Genomic DNA, 16,171 nt, shown 5'->3' with positions numbered 1-16,171 from the left:
ACTATGACAGTGTTGCTGTATTTCTAGAAGATCTATGAAGATCACAAACCAGAAACTGATGTCTAGTTCACTCGCATCTGCTCTGTCTTTCCAGTGATGTCTGCATGAAATTATGATTGCAGTAAAATGGTAAGCAAACACAGAGCTGCGACATTACTGCCACTAGCAGTTTTCCATGACAAGAACAGTTTTAAGTAGGCAAAAAAGACCAAGAGATTAGTGAAGATGGTGGGAGGAAAACAACAAAGGAAAGAAAACTGCAACTGTCTCCTTCACTCAAATCCCAGGATCTTCTGTATGTTTAAAAAAAAAAAAAAGTAGCATTTAAATATCAGTCGCAACTTTCTGCTTGAGCAACAGCATTCCATAAAATAATGTAARTACCTCTACCTACCCCATACTCCAGAAGGCGTCCCTAAAGGTTTGTTCTGGTTGTTCTGTCTTCCAGCTTCTGGATTCAAAGATGGCTGTAAAAAGACAATCCAACTGAGTACATCACTATATTGCAAATAAAAAAAGAGCCCGTATTAACATAATATCATGCTTCTAGGAACCCAACAGAATACAAGTAGATTTCTCTAAACAGCACCTGAATTAGAAGAGTGCTCTGTCACAAAATATCTAAAATAAAGTTTTTACTCTTTTTGGCTTCTGCTCTATTTCCAACACAACTACCAGTGTTTAGAATAGGGTCTTATTCTTCTACTGTATAATTAAGTAGCTTCCGCCAACTAATACAGCCATAAAAGAATTATTTAATCAGCAGCTCAAAGTGTAACATAGAGCCAACATCATCATTATGTGAAGTTTCTATTCTTACTTCCCAAATATTTTTATATAAGACTCACATTTACAGTTCAACCAAAACAATCACTCTAGGCTTCCTGATGTAAAGGAAGAGCAAATATATATTATTTACAGACAAAAAAGCTACATGTAAATTATTTATGTTAAGCTCCACTTTACAGAACAATACTGTATGCAGACTCTGTGTTCTCTGCAGACTTACCTTTGCTTTAGTATCAGTGGAACAACTAAGGTCGTGTCCAAGTTCAAAGCAAACAGTATAGAAAATCCAAGTACTCGATGACAAATGTTCCTGATTAGCTATTCCTCTTCCCCCAGCCCAAATAGCTTCAGTTCAAAATAATCTTTTTCCTCTTTTTAATGAATTCTTCGTATGTTAGTTACTATGGCTACAGCATAAGTCTCTAATAATGAGCTTCTGAAATAGCAGGCATTCCTATTCTATACGAGTTAGGAAAAAATATTAAACCATAGTGTAAACTACTGCCTCAGACTCTACAAATTCCTCTCAGTGCTTTGTTTTTTAGGTCAGTTTTACTGTAGTGGTGCTCACACTGCAGGAGAACTCAGGGTAATGGCCAGTTTTGCAGACTTTTCAGGAAAAGTATTACCATTCTATTGGCTGCACAGGCCTACCAGCTACATACTTAGTCACAGTCTACATTAGTTTCACCCCTATGGCAAAGACAATACATGAGTTATTTAGCAAAGCTTGCTACTGGGCAGTAAGTGCTTGGCATTATCTTCAAAAAAATGTGCAAAGTAACTACAGAAGAAACAGCCATGTATTTGGGGAAAGATACTCATCAAGGCACTGAAGAGAATGAAGAGGTACATGAAAGACAGACCAAGACAGAATACAACAGTGCATAATCGTAATTACGATAACGTTCTACATTTCAACAGGCTTTTGACAGTCTAAAGAACAGGCTTATAGAAATTCTGAATCACAATATTTTCGAGAAATCAGACTAACAGAAGTCACCTAGACACAAGGTGTTAGCTACCCTCTGAGCAGGCTACCACTCTGCACAGCGGAGGCAGCTGAACAGATCATGCAATCACTCCCTGGGCACAAGACTGAAAAGCCCAGCAGCTTAATTCAGACTGGCTCACATGGCAATTTAAGTGGAGTCTCTAGGTTCAGGCCTGAAGCAGCCATGTGGCATTCACATATTTCACTTCAACTCCTAACCTCCCAAACAGAAGCAGCAACAAACTGCCATGACAGTTTTAGCTGTAACTAGCTTTCCAGTGGCAAAATTGAATAAGAGAGAAACTAGGCAAAAAGTTCAAGACGATGACACAAGCAACTGTGCACACTATCACCAGGCACTCTCATTACTAGAGGTAGCAATGGCTTTAGCACCACAAGATGAAGTCAGGGGAATCACATTAGGTGGCGGGACTCAGTTACCAGAACTTCAGAGATGATAGTGACCTCATTACACTGGTCAAGAAGAGTCTAGAGAGAGTGAAAGCTGAGCTACAGAAAACAAAATGCTTAGTTTATAATAATAAAATCCTCATCAGAAGACAAGAGAAATAAAAAGAATTAAATTGGAAGGAAAAAGCAGGGAAGRTGTGCATACCTCCAGTATTAGTATTAAGGAACACATATGGTAAGGATAAAGCAACAAGTCCAAGTATTAATTGATAAAGTTTGGAAAACTAAAGATATTCCGGTAAAAACAGAGTCTAGATATAAGAACTATTATACTGATAATACTCCACATGAATCGGAATGCTAGAGTAAGAAGAAAGTTGATCAACTGGAGATACTGATGGAAGACATGGCTGAGAAAAAACACTGATCCTTAAATTAACAGAGATAAGTAAACAATCTCTGGTAAGAAAGTAATATTCCAGAAAATCCAGGACAGATGGTTGCAAAGGTCTGAGCACGTCATGAATAACCTTGGGAAGGATATCACACACAGCAACACGTAACAGAATATAGGGGACAGGAACAGCAAGCAGGCTGAAGATATGCTGAACAGATACACTTAGGAGCAAAAATGGCTTTGTGAACAAAGCTACAAGGCAATACAACTACTGTTCTTGTGGCAGACCAAAGTGTCACCTTTTGAGTTTCACTGAAGATCTGGCTTGTGTGTTACAACGCTGTCTTCAGTCCACAGTAACCACTTGGCAAAATATAATAATGTGCCAAAACCCATAATCCAACAGGTCATCAAGTTCCTAGGACTCTGGATACTAATTAACCTGTAAGCACTGGAATCATTTTGTTAAATCTGTAGTGATTTCAAACACGGAATGGAATGCAACTCTAGATGCCACTTAAAGCTAATGAAAACGAGAACTGAAAAGTCACTTCTCACAGCTGCCACTTCTAGTGAGAAGCTACACACTTACAAAGTCTTCTTCCTCAAATTGTAACTTCTCTTTATCTTCCTTCTTCTCTTCCCTGGCTTCAACAGGCAGCTTTTCTTGAAAGGCAGAACTTTTCCGAGAATGGAAGTTGCCATTCCAGTGGCGATGAACTCCAGTTCCTCCTCCACCACGCTGGTTGACACCATCATGGCCCCGTGAGGGACCATGCCAGCCAGGCTGACTGCCAGAAAGCCCAACATGAGCTCCTTTAGAAACACCAGAATCTACAGAATCATGGCGGAGAAGGGATGGCTGATGCCAGCAGTCTAAACAAAAGGAGATAAGTATGCAAATAAAAAAAGTCAACACAGCATGCAGAATTCTAGAAATATCAGGATGTTTTTCTTGTTAAGTCAGTGTTCACTAAGTAACTACTAGGCCAAACTTATTATGCTACAGTGTGATTATCTCAAAAAAATAAACCAAGCTACACAATGCACATAGAGCTACCACGGAACCCCCTTAAAGCCTAAACACATGGCATGGGAGAAGAGAATAGCACAAGTTTCTTACAGGACATTTTGAAAGAGTAGTTTTGAAAAATATTGTTTACATTCCACAGAATTCTCCATTCTGTAGAATATTCCTGGATGTTGGCTTTCAGACTGTGTTTTGATCCCTCTCACTCACCTCCCGTAGTTCTGAGGGGCCCATTATTGAAAAATCCATCAGAAGAATTGTGTCTCCTACGGCTCACCCCAAAGCGGCCCTCTCCCCGTGAAAGATGCTCTCCATGTTTCTCAAAGCTGGCTGCAGGGGACTGTAGAAAGAAAAAGGTGATGTAATGAAGTGCTCTTTAGGGCATCCCAGAAGCCTGTTAGACCAAGCAGGACAGTTTGCAAAAACAAAAGCCCCCACATTCCTGTWCTAGAATACAGCATCTGATCTGTATTCCTTAGCTGACAACATCAACGTCAAACAACATCAAAATGGCGTACAACTCCATCTTACACAAAATCAAGAACTTAACATACTGAACTTACCAGCACAGTCTTTGTAAACACATATTTCTTGCAGAGTTCATTTAAGAAATTTTATGAATGATACACAGGTGTTCATTCACTGACACCCTCCACCCCCCACCCCAGGCAGGAGAACTGGCAGCAACAGAGKATGTGAACAGCCTGACAAAAATTTAGAGATACTTAAGTGAAGAGAATTTTTGGGCTGAAAGAACTATGAYGTTGTGGAAAATACTAATGCTTTTAGCAACAGAACCCCAAAGARTTTGTTACTCTTCACCTCGTTTCATTTATAAAAACTGCAGAGGCTAGTTTTAAGTGGCTCAAACATCCTGGGTTTACTACTGATGAACTACGCAGCAAAAGCCAGATTATCTTCATAAATCAAAAGCAAAGACTTATATGCTAATTTGTAAATAAGTGGCAGGTCAAGTTTTGACTCCCACAGTTTTGGAGCTGTTTCCTTAATCCTTTTCTACTTGGGATTCCACTCAAGACTCAAGGTAAAGACACTGAATTACTTCCATATCTGAATGCAAAGGACTGCTCCTCCTCTGAAATAAAAGGGATACATTTGTTGAAACAAAGACAAACAAATGTGATTTTCACCTTAAGCTCCCCAAAAGCTTTTTCTGGATATTTAAAAAGACAAAAAGTTAAAATCAAGCATTTCAAGTTCAGCAAAACACTGGAGCTTTTTTTTTTTTTTTTTTTAAAACTTATTATTTTCGTAGCTACAACAGCAATTGATCTGCATTAAAATTTACCTTGGCCGACTGTGGCGTTGAGAAGTTAAGCCAGGCAGGAACAAAGTCATGCTGCGCCATTTAGGTCCAGTGTCTCCCTTCAATAAAATGAGGCATCAAACCTCATGGCCAAGATCTGTCAGTGAAGAGAACATCCCCTGTCATCTTTCCCGACCTGAAATAACCACTCAWTTCTACTTTCCAAAACCTGATCTATACTAATAGGAAGGGAAAAGTGCTATAGTTTTTCCAACTGTACTTAAACACAGCTTTTATTGCTGACTTGATTTCTCTGATCAAGACAGGTAAGAACTTAAACATTCCCAGCTACTTCTTGCTTACAATTCCATTCTAAAAACATATCTATGAAATTCATGATAGGATGAGCTCTAGAGATGGGAAGAAAACAGAATAGCATACACAAACCATTCAAGGCACAGATGTGCGAAAACCAAGACATGCCAGGATTTGGGATCCGTTCCTTCATTGCTTGTTGTCTCACAGTCTACAAAGGGGTGATTCACTGCATATTTTACTCCAGAGGTGGTAAGTTAAATATGACTAAACTGACGATAATGTTAGAGACATTGAGTGAAGATCAGAGACCTGAACCCACAATTCAAAATTCTATCCAGATTCACCAAGTTCCACATACCAGAGAACATGCAACGCTGAAATYGCTTTCGAGGTAAGGAACCAAATGATGAGGAACAAAACACAAGCTGGCTGAAGGATCTGTATCTTAATGGAGGTTCAACAGAAGACCAGCTGACGTACCTCACCGAGGAATCTGAAACTGAACTGTTCTTTCCAACATGTCATAGCAACTTCCACTGCTCAAACCCCTAAAAATTCTTATTCTCCTGTTACTCTGGTTTGGGCCACAAACAAGCCAAAACTGTAAGGCAAAGGAAAAAAGTACATACGATCACTTACGCAGAGTTTTGCCTCCGCAGTCCAATGTCCTCACTTTTTTCTGTGCTTCACTCAGACCTCCTGGTTCCTTCTTTCTCCAGGATGCCGTAAGGCCAGCCTTGAGGCAATAGTGCGTCTCGAAGCAGAGCACGAGAGGCCGCACTTCGTGCCAACTGTGCCCTTCACCCCCTCAGCTGCTCATTTTAACYTCTCTTTGCACTCACACTACAAAAAAATACCTAAGAAGGTAATTTATATTTTTAAAAAAGAACCACGACCACGTTCACCTCATTAAATTTCCTCTGGTCGTGCTACTACAGAAGTCAGCCTTTACATTACAAAAAGGTTTGTCAAGTCTGCATGACAACATTCAGAGCAACCCCATGGTTAATACTGAACAGATGCACCCAAGTCTGCTGGATAATTCATGGTCTGTAGCAGATGGATCTGAACACTCTGGAAAAAACACTATGTTATATAAAAACGTTTGCCTGAAATGCTGAGATCTAAACAAGAAGCATCTGCCCAAGTGCTCTTAAAATATAAACTTCATTTTTATCACATACAGTTGCTAAAAAAGGTATAATATTTAAAAAAATGAATGTTTGGATATACTCTGGACTTCACGTAACTTAGTTAATGCTCCACAGAACTAAGCACTACTTGATGCAAAGCTCAAAAGCAGGCACAAATGTTTCTTTCTGTTGTTCACCATTTACATGCTGAAACATAGGTCACATGAACAGAAAAATGCCAGGTCCAAAAATGATCTCTTCTACTCTACTTTTTGTAGATTGGGTGCTGCTTTTAAAGGGAGACAAATTATTCAACAAGAGCTTCTTGTTCTACAATGGAGAGTTTACTTCTGGGTCATAGTCCTCTTCCATCAAAGAGGTGAGACAGAAACTGTAGTCACTATGAAGAAAAAAAACAAAACACAAACCATCAATACAAATAGCAGAAACGTGACATAAAGCATGTCTAGAGAGAAGAACAGAAGGAGAAACTGAACAAATATAGTGCAAGTCCAAAAGCTATTTGATCTCTGATCAAAAGCAAAACTGAAATGATCTAATTAAAAAAAACCCTTCTCTCTGAAAAGGGCATTTATGCTTTTTAAAGATCGTTACCCAGATTTAGTTTAGAATACAGCAATACAAACAGCTGATTTAGCATGAGGGGAAAAGAAGGGAAACTGCATGCAGCTGATGAAGGGGATCCCCACATGTCGTAGGAACCTTTAAACCTGTTGCTAAAATAATATAATGAGACCCTAGGCAACAAGCAAGCTTTGCCACACCACATGCCTCACCTTCTTTATGCACCCACTGAGTTCTTCACCCGCTCCAATACAGCCAGGATCCCTTGTCAAGGGACTACTTACTCATGATATTAATTTTCCTCCTTCCTTTAATACAACCAGTATATCTGTAAGTACTCCAAAATGTGCCAACTTTCTCCCCGTCTTCCTCAGGCAATAATCATGTTATTCTAGATATTAAAAACAAACAAAAAAACATAATACAAAGATGCCCTATGATTACTAGGGCCTTTGAGGGCTATTCCCCCTCCCCCCCAAAGGGAGTGAAGTCCTCACATCCTCTCCCTCTTTTTGCCGGGGATTCCTCAAGGGAACACTGAGTGTTCAGACAGGATAGGAAACTTTGGTCCACAAACTACTCATAGCAAAACTGTCTATTTATTTAATAAAATCACCTCTGTTATTTATACAAGTGCTTACTAGGAACTCTAAAGAAGCTAGAACAAGATTTGTAAGGAAGGTAAAGAGAAGATGTGGATAAGACTGGATAGGACTAGAAATCCATCTAGCTTCCCTTCAAATAGCAGAACTAAAGAATATTTCTGCCCTATTCATACTCTCCATGTCATTCATGACATTATATCCCCTGCCAGTCATTTCTTTTCTCCAAGCTGAAAAGTCAATCTATTCTTACTCCTTATACAGATGTTATTCCATAGCTTTGGTTATCCTTGTCACCCTTCTCCGTACCTTTGGACTCAACCCTTTTGAGATACGAGGCTTTTATGCAATGTTCAAGATGTGGGCACAYCACGTATTTCTATAACAGAAAACAATGAATCACTATGTTCTTCTTCTTTTCATAGTAATTTTTAACACTGTTCAGTCAGAACTGAACAATGATGTTACACTTTTACAGAGACACCCACAACAGTCCCAATCCCCATGCAGTAAAATAGCTCATTTTAAGCCTGTACCTTCGGTTCCCAGTTTTTGAAAACAGGTATCACATGTGCTATATCCTATTCCTCTGCTACCAAGACTGACTTATGTGTATACACCACAGTCAGTTCTACAATTTTACGTCCAAGTTCCTTTAGTGTTCTCTGACAAATGCCATCTGTGCTAGCAATTTTGTACTATTCATTTTATTGATTGTTCTGAAGTCTCTAAGCATCAGTTTGAGCCAGTTCCTCCAACCTCTCTTATACTGAGAGTCTCCAGAATGGGGAATTCCATAAATTCCTCCACAGAAAATATCAACAAAAAATTAATATAGCTTTTCTGGTATGGCCTTTTTTTCCCTTTCCTTTCTTACCATCTTACCTAACCAGATGTAAATTCTCCAACAGGCTTTCTGCTCCTGAAACATCTGAAAGGTTTTATCATTGTTTTTTATGTCCTCAGTTGTTTCTCAGGATTCCTTCAAGCATGCCTTATTATGTCTTTTTATTTGACTTGTCAGAGTCTCTTTTCCTTGTTTGGATAAGGTTCCATTCTTTGAACAATTTTGGTTTGGGTTGCACTTGTTATGCCATTCTTTATTCTGCCAAGCATGCTAGTTTGGGTTTTTTAGCCTTTAAGATAGAGGCTCAAAATAAACACGCATAGGGGATCCTAAAAGAATTACCACCTTTTTACCCTCTGTGTCATTGCCTTTAATATGCTCCCTCATTCTCATACCATTTTTCTTCCTGGAATTAGATGTTACTGTTGTGCAAAGGAGTTTGAGAAGGGGAGACTTTTTTTGCTCCTAAAACATGAGCTGCAGTCACATTTCTGGARGCACAGTACCAACAAGAAGTCTCACAACCACTACAAAGTACCAGCCAAGATGAAGAAAGAACAGAGTGGATTTGGCCACAACAAATACTGACCTAGGAACTCCATGAACATCTCACTTGGTACCACAAGCTAGAAAATGTCACGCACGGCTAACAAGAAAAGTGTTAACTTCCCAGCAACCACTATTTATATTAAAGGGTAATTTTTCAGTGTATATAGGGATGTGCCGAAACATAGCAGTAACTGCTGCAGACCAAACAATTTCCCTAGCATGCTGAACTCAGCACAGGAACGAGACTACTTCAGGTGTGACCTTCAGAGGCTAATACCAAATGTTTGAGAAGTAAATGCAAGAAGAAACAGGGATAAAGTCAACACACAGTTGAATATATTTAAACAGGATTCATTACTTTACCCTCTGAATAAATACGCTTTTCAGAACAAATTGTATAGCAATTAAGCCATTTCAAACTATTGACAGAGGCGAGTCGCACTGCTTAAGAAGTTGATTTAATGAACCTCAAGAATGATTCACAGTGAGTTGAAAAATGGACCTAAGCAGACAAAAACCACACAGAAATGTCCTCTGGATTTAAGGGTGTCTAAGTAAATGAATGCCACAGAATCAGAGTTTTTAAGTAGGAATTAGGTCTGGCTGCACAACAAAAATAAAAACACCACAAAAATACAGTATCCATGTTCCACAAAAAGGCTTTTTAATAGCCTTCATAAATGGAAAAGGAAAGCTTATCAAAAGGTAAAAAAATATCTTTTAATATCAAGACAAAAGAAACTCACTCTAACCACCAATTTAGAAAAGATCTTGCAGAAGATTCAGGTCTCATAACCTGCTATTTTGATATTGTTGGTAGGATCAGTGATTTGGGCAGTTCATCGAAGTCTAACACATATGTACACAGTCTAGTGCAATTCAGAGATACAACATTTAGACTGATGTCTCCCTAAGCCTTGCAAACTACACGTTTTCACAGTCAGCATAAATTAGGCACTGCTAAACCCTCAAACTTTATACTTGTTAGAAGAATGACTTGCACATCATTTCAAACCTTTTACCAACTATTTTGATACTTCTGTAACCTTTATTCTGAAACAATATCACTTGTAGGTCTCACACTTATTGGGAGATTTAAAAACCTCTGCATAGAAACTACAGTAAATTTAAGTGGTGCTTAAGTTAATCTCCACCCACCTGCCTCTGTTCAGGTAGAGCACAGAAGGCACACTTCAGATAGGAAATTCAAAGTTGTGTCTTGAGACCTTCCAAAGGTCAATAGCTTGCTCATCTCCAGAAATAAGAAGGCTATATGTCAATACACTATACACCAATACAGCCTGCAGCTGGCTCCTTGTTTCAGTAGGCATATAAACTGCTCTTAAGTCATCATGTATTCTCATGTACATATGCACTCCCTTTGAATGTAGCAAGTAGCACAAAAAGATGGAGATGTGTGACACATTAAAGAGCAATGCTTTCTTTTTGCTAAAGCAAAAGCTTGCCGTTAGATGAATTGTTTTAAATTAGTACTACTGAAACCCTTCAGTCTGTACACTCCAAGATCAACCCATATATGAGATTTTACAACCTCTTCTCTCACAAACACTCTGAATCCTGGCCAATGCCACACATTCAGCCTACCCACAGATCAACTGTCATATCCTACCATACTACTAAAAACAATAATATCACAAAATCATTACAGGCAAGAGCAAAGTCAATTAAGTCTGACCTCAACCTATAACAAATTCTTAAGAAAGAAAGAGTGTAAGAACACGAATAGCAATAGGGGTTGCAGTATACTTTCTCAGTTCTGCAGACTTTTAAGCCAGAGTCTATATTATAGTTTATCACCACTCAATGCTTGTATGCAAGTCTGTTCAACTGTTCTTTGAACACATTCATACAGTTTTGGCTCCCAAAAGCAATGGAGCAGTTTCAGAGTTTACTTGTGCTTTGTGTAAAGCCAATTTTTGGTTATAAAACTGTCAGTCTCAGTTCATTTAGATGTCTTCTTGTGTTACCAAACTGACTGACCACACACTACTCACTTTTTCATGTTACTTATGATTTTATACATGATATACATATGCATTGAGTCATCTCTTTCTAAGCTAACTTAGACTATTTAGTCTGACCAATTATGGAAGCTTTCTGAACACTTCTAATCATCCTTACTAGCCTTTACTGTATCTTTTAGATATAAGGTAACAAAAATTGCATAAAATATTCAAGATTTGGGAGCACAACAGATTTAGAGTGGGAAAATGCTGGTGGTTTTCAGTCTCTTCCTAGTATCTAACATTCTGTTTCTCTTTTGATTACTACATAGAACTGAAATGACCTTTGCCAGCTACTCAATAATGAATAAAGAAAGCAATTCCTCAAAGTACACGTGTGATCTGCTTTTCTTTGATCATCAACATGCACATGTGTGTGGAACGCTCAGATATATCCCGAAGGCAAAGTTCCCCGATCTCCCCGTACTACATTCACAGCTCAGCCAAACTGGTCTCTCTAACTGCTTCACTATGTAAAACAGCAAGGACAAAGATCAGCCTCAACAGACACTCCCAGTTCCAGGAAAAAGGAGAACTAAGGTGCTTGTCAATGTAAATTTAATTCTTTCTCTCTTTTTTTCTTCTTTAAAGGAATTCAAGTTTGAATTACTTCTGGAAATACAAATCAGAAAATGAGAAGAAAATAATATCATTATAAGAGGCATTCTGTAAGGGCATGCCCCCTTCAAAACAATTAAATCTACATTAATGAGGTTGGTGAAGAAAAAAAGATTGTCCTTTGCTCACCTTAGAAAAGTCTTTCACTGATCAAAATGCAAAAGTTTTTGACAAGCTCTGGGTTAAAAAAAATTAAGCTCTCTATTAACACTTGGGTCAGGCTTGTTAACGTTAAGTTGATCTTTAAAAAAAGATCACTTAAATTATCAGTTTTTACAAGTTGCATCAAAATATTTTAACTGTTATTTTATAACATCTTCTCATAAGTTTGTTATAAAAGTATACTTTCTTTCCCTTGACAAGTGTTTAAGCTTCATATCTAAATATCCTTCACCATGTCATTTAATGTGTAAGTGAAAGAAACCATATCTATCACCAAGTCAGATAAACCAGTGAAAATTGTCAAAWGCTTATGATATTACCAAATTTCACTGTGCATTTGTCTAAATAAATTTTAAAAGCTTAATGTGAAAATGAAAGGAACATAGAAGCATTTTAAACTAAAAGAAGAGGCACAGACTAAGACAAGGAGGCATGCACAGCTCAGGTGAAAAAGCTCATTCACAAAGTGTTCTCACCATGTTACAGTTGAATATGGTCRTACAGTTGTTTTATTCTTTTTGTTAACCACTGTTTCTACTAACACAGGCTTGACTAGAGTTCATTTCTATATCATAGAGAGTTTCGAAAGCTTTGGGTCTCAAGCCAAGTTTCCTATATATACCTGATACTAAGAACCAAGGAGATACTCAATATGTCAAGACCTATACTGACCAGAAAGTAAGGCTAGAGAAACAAGGTAAGGATTACCAAGGCATGTGAGCTACTGAGATATGAAACTACTCATTGGAAATGGATCATGTTTCAAAAGTTCTATGAAAATGCATAAATTAGCCAGAGCAGCAGTACATTCTTCCTATTACTTTCTCTTCCATCTCCTCCCCAGGCCTACAGAACTGCAAAGGCCCAACAGAAGGCAAGATCTGCCCTGATTTGCTTAATAGACACAAAATTGCCTGCTAGGCAATGCCATTCTAGCACAGACTACTTAATGGGAATACCCAGAATCAGCGCTCATCTTTGTTCATTTTACATATTTCAGTGCATATTTCTGAAGGAGACGTGTTTACTGCATGCTTCTACTGCTTCAAAGTTCCTTGCAAACCTCCTCAGTACTAGCATCTATGTAGAATCCTATTAATTACAACCCCTAATTCCATTTCTCCTCTCTTGCATTAACAAATCAAAGTCTTGGAACTTCTGTTGGGAAACTAGTGTAAAAGTAAACTTTTACTCTTTATTATACATCTATCAATCCAGTTAGTAGCAGCTACAAAAGGTCACAGAGACAGCTGTCCATCCCTGACAATTTTATTTCACTCCACTTCTATATTTTCACTGCATTTCTAGATTTTTCTCTAAATAGAACATTTACTTAAAAAGTAAAGATTTGTTTTTCTAACTGGCAATCCTTATAGACTCAATTGCGATTTCAGTAATATTCTTAAAGATCAGATGTCAGCTGGGTTGCAAARGCATTCAGAAAAATTAGCGAACAATTTAATGGATGCATACAGCAGAACAGAATTTACTTCCTCATCAGTTTTCTTCCTGTGCAGCTCTTTTAAAGTTACTTAAACAGATATGCCTAAACATACACAACAGATCTTTGTACCTAGCTGCTCTTCAGAGCAGAGTGTCATTTTAGCACGTCTATGTTAGTTTATCATATAGAATTAATCCCATATGTGTTTACCAGAATATGATCTCTTTCTAACAATTTTTTATTTATCCAACACATTCACAGAAGTAATGAATTACAGTCTGGAGTCCAACCTTGGAGAAGTCAAGTGTGCTAGTGATTTCCTTAAGGATATCAAAAAGCTACGCACGAAATTTCATTTTCCTGTTCTGCAAAAAAACAGAACATGCCTTTGTATAACTATTATTAGAAATATTTTATTGAGTAAGATAATCATATTTGGGCATACACATTCATAGCCCCTTTAAAATAACGTAATTATGATTCTAGCTTCAAACTTGCATGTGTTATTAGACCTGACTATAAAAAGACAAGACTGTAGCACTACTAGTTCAATAGTTGTCATAACAACTGCTGAGCTAAGTCTTCAAGTTTAAATTACTTATTTGCAGATAATGGCATGTTCATTCGCATGAAGTACCTACAAAACAAACTTACTTTCATTTTGCTTTCAGCTTGCATTAAAAAAAATTGTCTAGCCACACTTTCAATCTGTCTCCACTACTGAAATACTACCTTTTGAGAGGACAAACACAGATGTTCCAGAATGACATGTATAACTAGTAGTGCTCACAGGCCTGAGCTATTATGTGCCAAAATAACTATAATATAGATCTGCCAGTGTTACTTGTCTTTTTCTATCATATCACTTAACTAGGCACACAAAAATGTTACTTGAATATAAAGGACAAGTCTATTAAATAGAAACACAATCCGAGCAACATTTTTAACACTACTTGGCAGCTGAAAAAAACATCTAAAAACACAAAGTATTGCCCATGCCATATTTTGAAGAACTATGGGAATTCATCAAAATAATAAATGATGGATTAAAGTGCTAACCATACACCAAAATGGAATCTTCCCACATATGGATACTGAAAGCTCTTATGAAAAAAACAGATGTTACTGAGAGATTAAAACCTTGTTTTTCAAGTTTAAAGCCAATTAATCTATTTTGCAGAATCATCAGAATTGGTTTGTGTTTAGAAACAACACTGCGATCTATATATTCCAAGATGAAAACATGCCAGAAGCTTGTCTATACAGAAGTTTCCAGAGTAACAGATGGGTTTTGCRTGCATGTGTCAGGTTCTGTATCTGACCACTTCTGCAAATCTGATAGCCCCAATTAATTGAAATTTGTCAAGAAAGGTCCATATGGACACATCTGTACTCTAAAAGTCTCCTCCGACTTTGACAGTCCTCCCACTGGTATCTCATACGGTACTGCTTTACAAGCAGACATGCCCATTTACCTGCTTTCTTGCCATTTCTCTAAGGTCATACTGAATCCTACCACCTTCAAAATTTCTGGAACACACACATGCATCTGTCCAGCCACATAACCCTTGCAAAGCTTTTAATAGCCAGGTCTTGTACACATATGCAACCATGTTGAATGCAGCAAGGATTCTTCTTTCTAAGGAAAGAAGGTGGTTTGTTTCTTTCTTAACAATAATCAGAGACACAAGGACATACAACAGTAACATAACCAGAGAAGAGCGACTTCTAGGATTGCAGTGAAGGAAAGATTCTCCAGGAAATAAATAAGAAAACACTGCCAACAAAAAGCCCCCTTTTCAGCAATGCTGCTGCTGCCTGCCCCTTCTAGCCTTGGCTGATTCAAGCTTCCACAACCAACGCTATCACCATGTAACTACTGCATCAATAGCACTGGATACACTGAGGAGACCACAACCTCAAAGCCAGCCAGCTTATCTTCGAAAGCAAGTTCTATTTTGTATTTTGCATATTTTGGAAAGGAAAGTTTCTGGGGAACCCGTACAGAAGCCTGTGTAACAAGACAAGGCTCAGAACCTCAGCCAGGAAGTGTGATATATTGCAACTGAACCATTCCAGGGGGTTTTAAAGAGTTTACTCCAAGTACCAAGATGACACCATCCTGGACATCTAAAACTCAGAAGACTCTTAACTTCTAATAAGCACAGAATGGGGACAGCACAGAGTTCCCACATAGTTCCCACATTGCTTTTCAACAATTATTCCTGGATGTTTTATACCCTACAGCCACTGGCAATACCATCATGCCTTACACCTCTTTCCTGTGCCATTTGATATTCCACTCCTCACGCACCTTAACAGTCTGCAGCACTGTTTATATTGGAGACCTGTAGTATTTATCTGAAATAATAGAACTTGCTCCTTGCTCCCCTCTACTGCAGGGAATGGGGCCCCAGGGATTATATATACCTGTGTTAAACAACTGTGTTAATTGACACTACTGATGCAAAATAAGAAAACATAGTTTAAATAGTATCAGGTTTTAAATGTGAACAATGCTCTGAACTTTTAACCACTTTTAGCATTTTATGAAGTGAGGTACTGTAAAACCCAGAGAAGGTGTTCTGACAGTTTTAATCAAGTCCAAAGGTCTTTTAAGCCCTTGAAGAGAATGAAATCGAACATCTATTTTGCAGTGCACTTTGATCTATAGACCTTTTGCCATGAACATTACAAGGCATGAGAGCCTTCTCAGGGCTGCCTTTAAAGGCAACATTGTTCTCCCCAAAACCTCATGACAACAGAGGAGGAGAAAYAGCAATGAACAGCATATCTATATTGTTTGCTCAAAGCCTTTATGAATAAAGTCTTCTCTATCTCTTAACAGCATACACCAAGATAATATTATTCATCATAATGAAAGAATTGCAAATATGTAATTACTGGCATATCCCTGCTGCATAATACACACCTCCTGCCCACCTGTCTTGCAGAGATGTGGATAGATCCTAAGCAGAAGTGAAGTAAGAAGTTCTCCAGT

The 16,171-nt window shown here is 38.0% G+C and overlaps 1 protein-coding gene across 6 annotated transcripts in view; it reads right to left on the bottom strand.

Moving 5' to 3' along the window:
• The window catches only part of GPBP1L1 (GC-rich promoter binding protein 1 like 1), a 34,710-nt gene that overhangs the window by 11,472 nt on the left and 7,067 nt on the right, over positions 1-16,171 (bottom strand). Inside the window, exons 1-7 of one of the 6 annotated variants that reach the window (XM_026086786.1) lie at positions 7,836-7,881; positions 7,137-7,315; positions 5,565-6,739; positions 4,931-5,045; positions 3,832-3,961; positions 3,184-3,467; positions 395-467 (exon numbers count right to left, since the gene is read on the bottom strand). In XM_026086786.1, coding sequence (XP_025942571.1) covers positions 395-467; positions 3,184-3,467; positions 3,832-3,961; positions 4,931-4,990 — 547 coding nt within the window. In that variant the 5' untranslated portion in view covers positions 4,991-5,045; positions 5,565-6,739; positions 7,137-7,315; positions 7,836-7,881. Of the gene's footprint in view, positions 1-394; positions 468-3,183; positions 3,468-3,831; positions 3,962-4,930; positions 5,046-5,564; positions 6,740-7,136; positions 7,316-7,835; positions 7,882-16,171 lie in introns of those variants that run through there. The other 5 variants (XM_026086783.1, XM_026086787.1, XM_026086785.1 and 2 more) reach the window with 5 other exon arrangements.

Source organism: Apteryx rowi, unplaced genomic scaffold (genome assembly GCF_003343035.1).
Source record: "Apteryx rowi isolate R43461 unplaced genomic scaffold, aptRow1 scaffold_7, whole genome shotgun sequence".
In the NCBI taxonomy this organism is placed as follows: domain Eukaryota; kingdom Metazoa; phylum Chordata; class Aves; order Apterygiformes; family Apterygidae; genus Apteryx; species Apteryx rowi.
The sequence above is the reverse complement of the archived record's forward strand: the minus strand, read 5'-3'. Positions and strand labels throughout refer to the sequence as shown.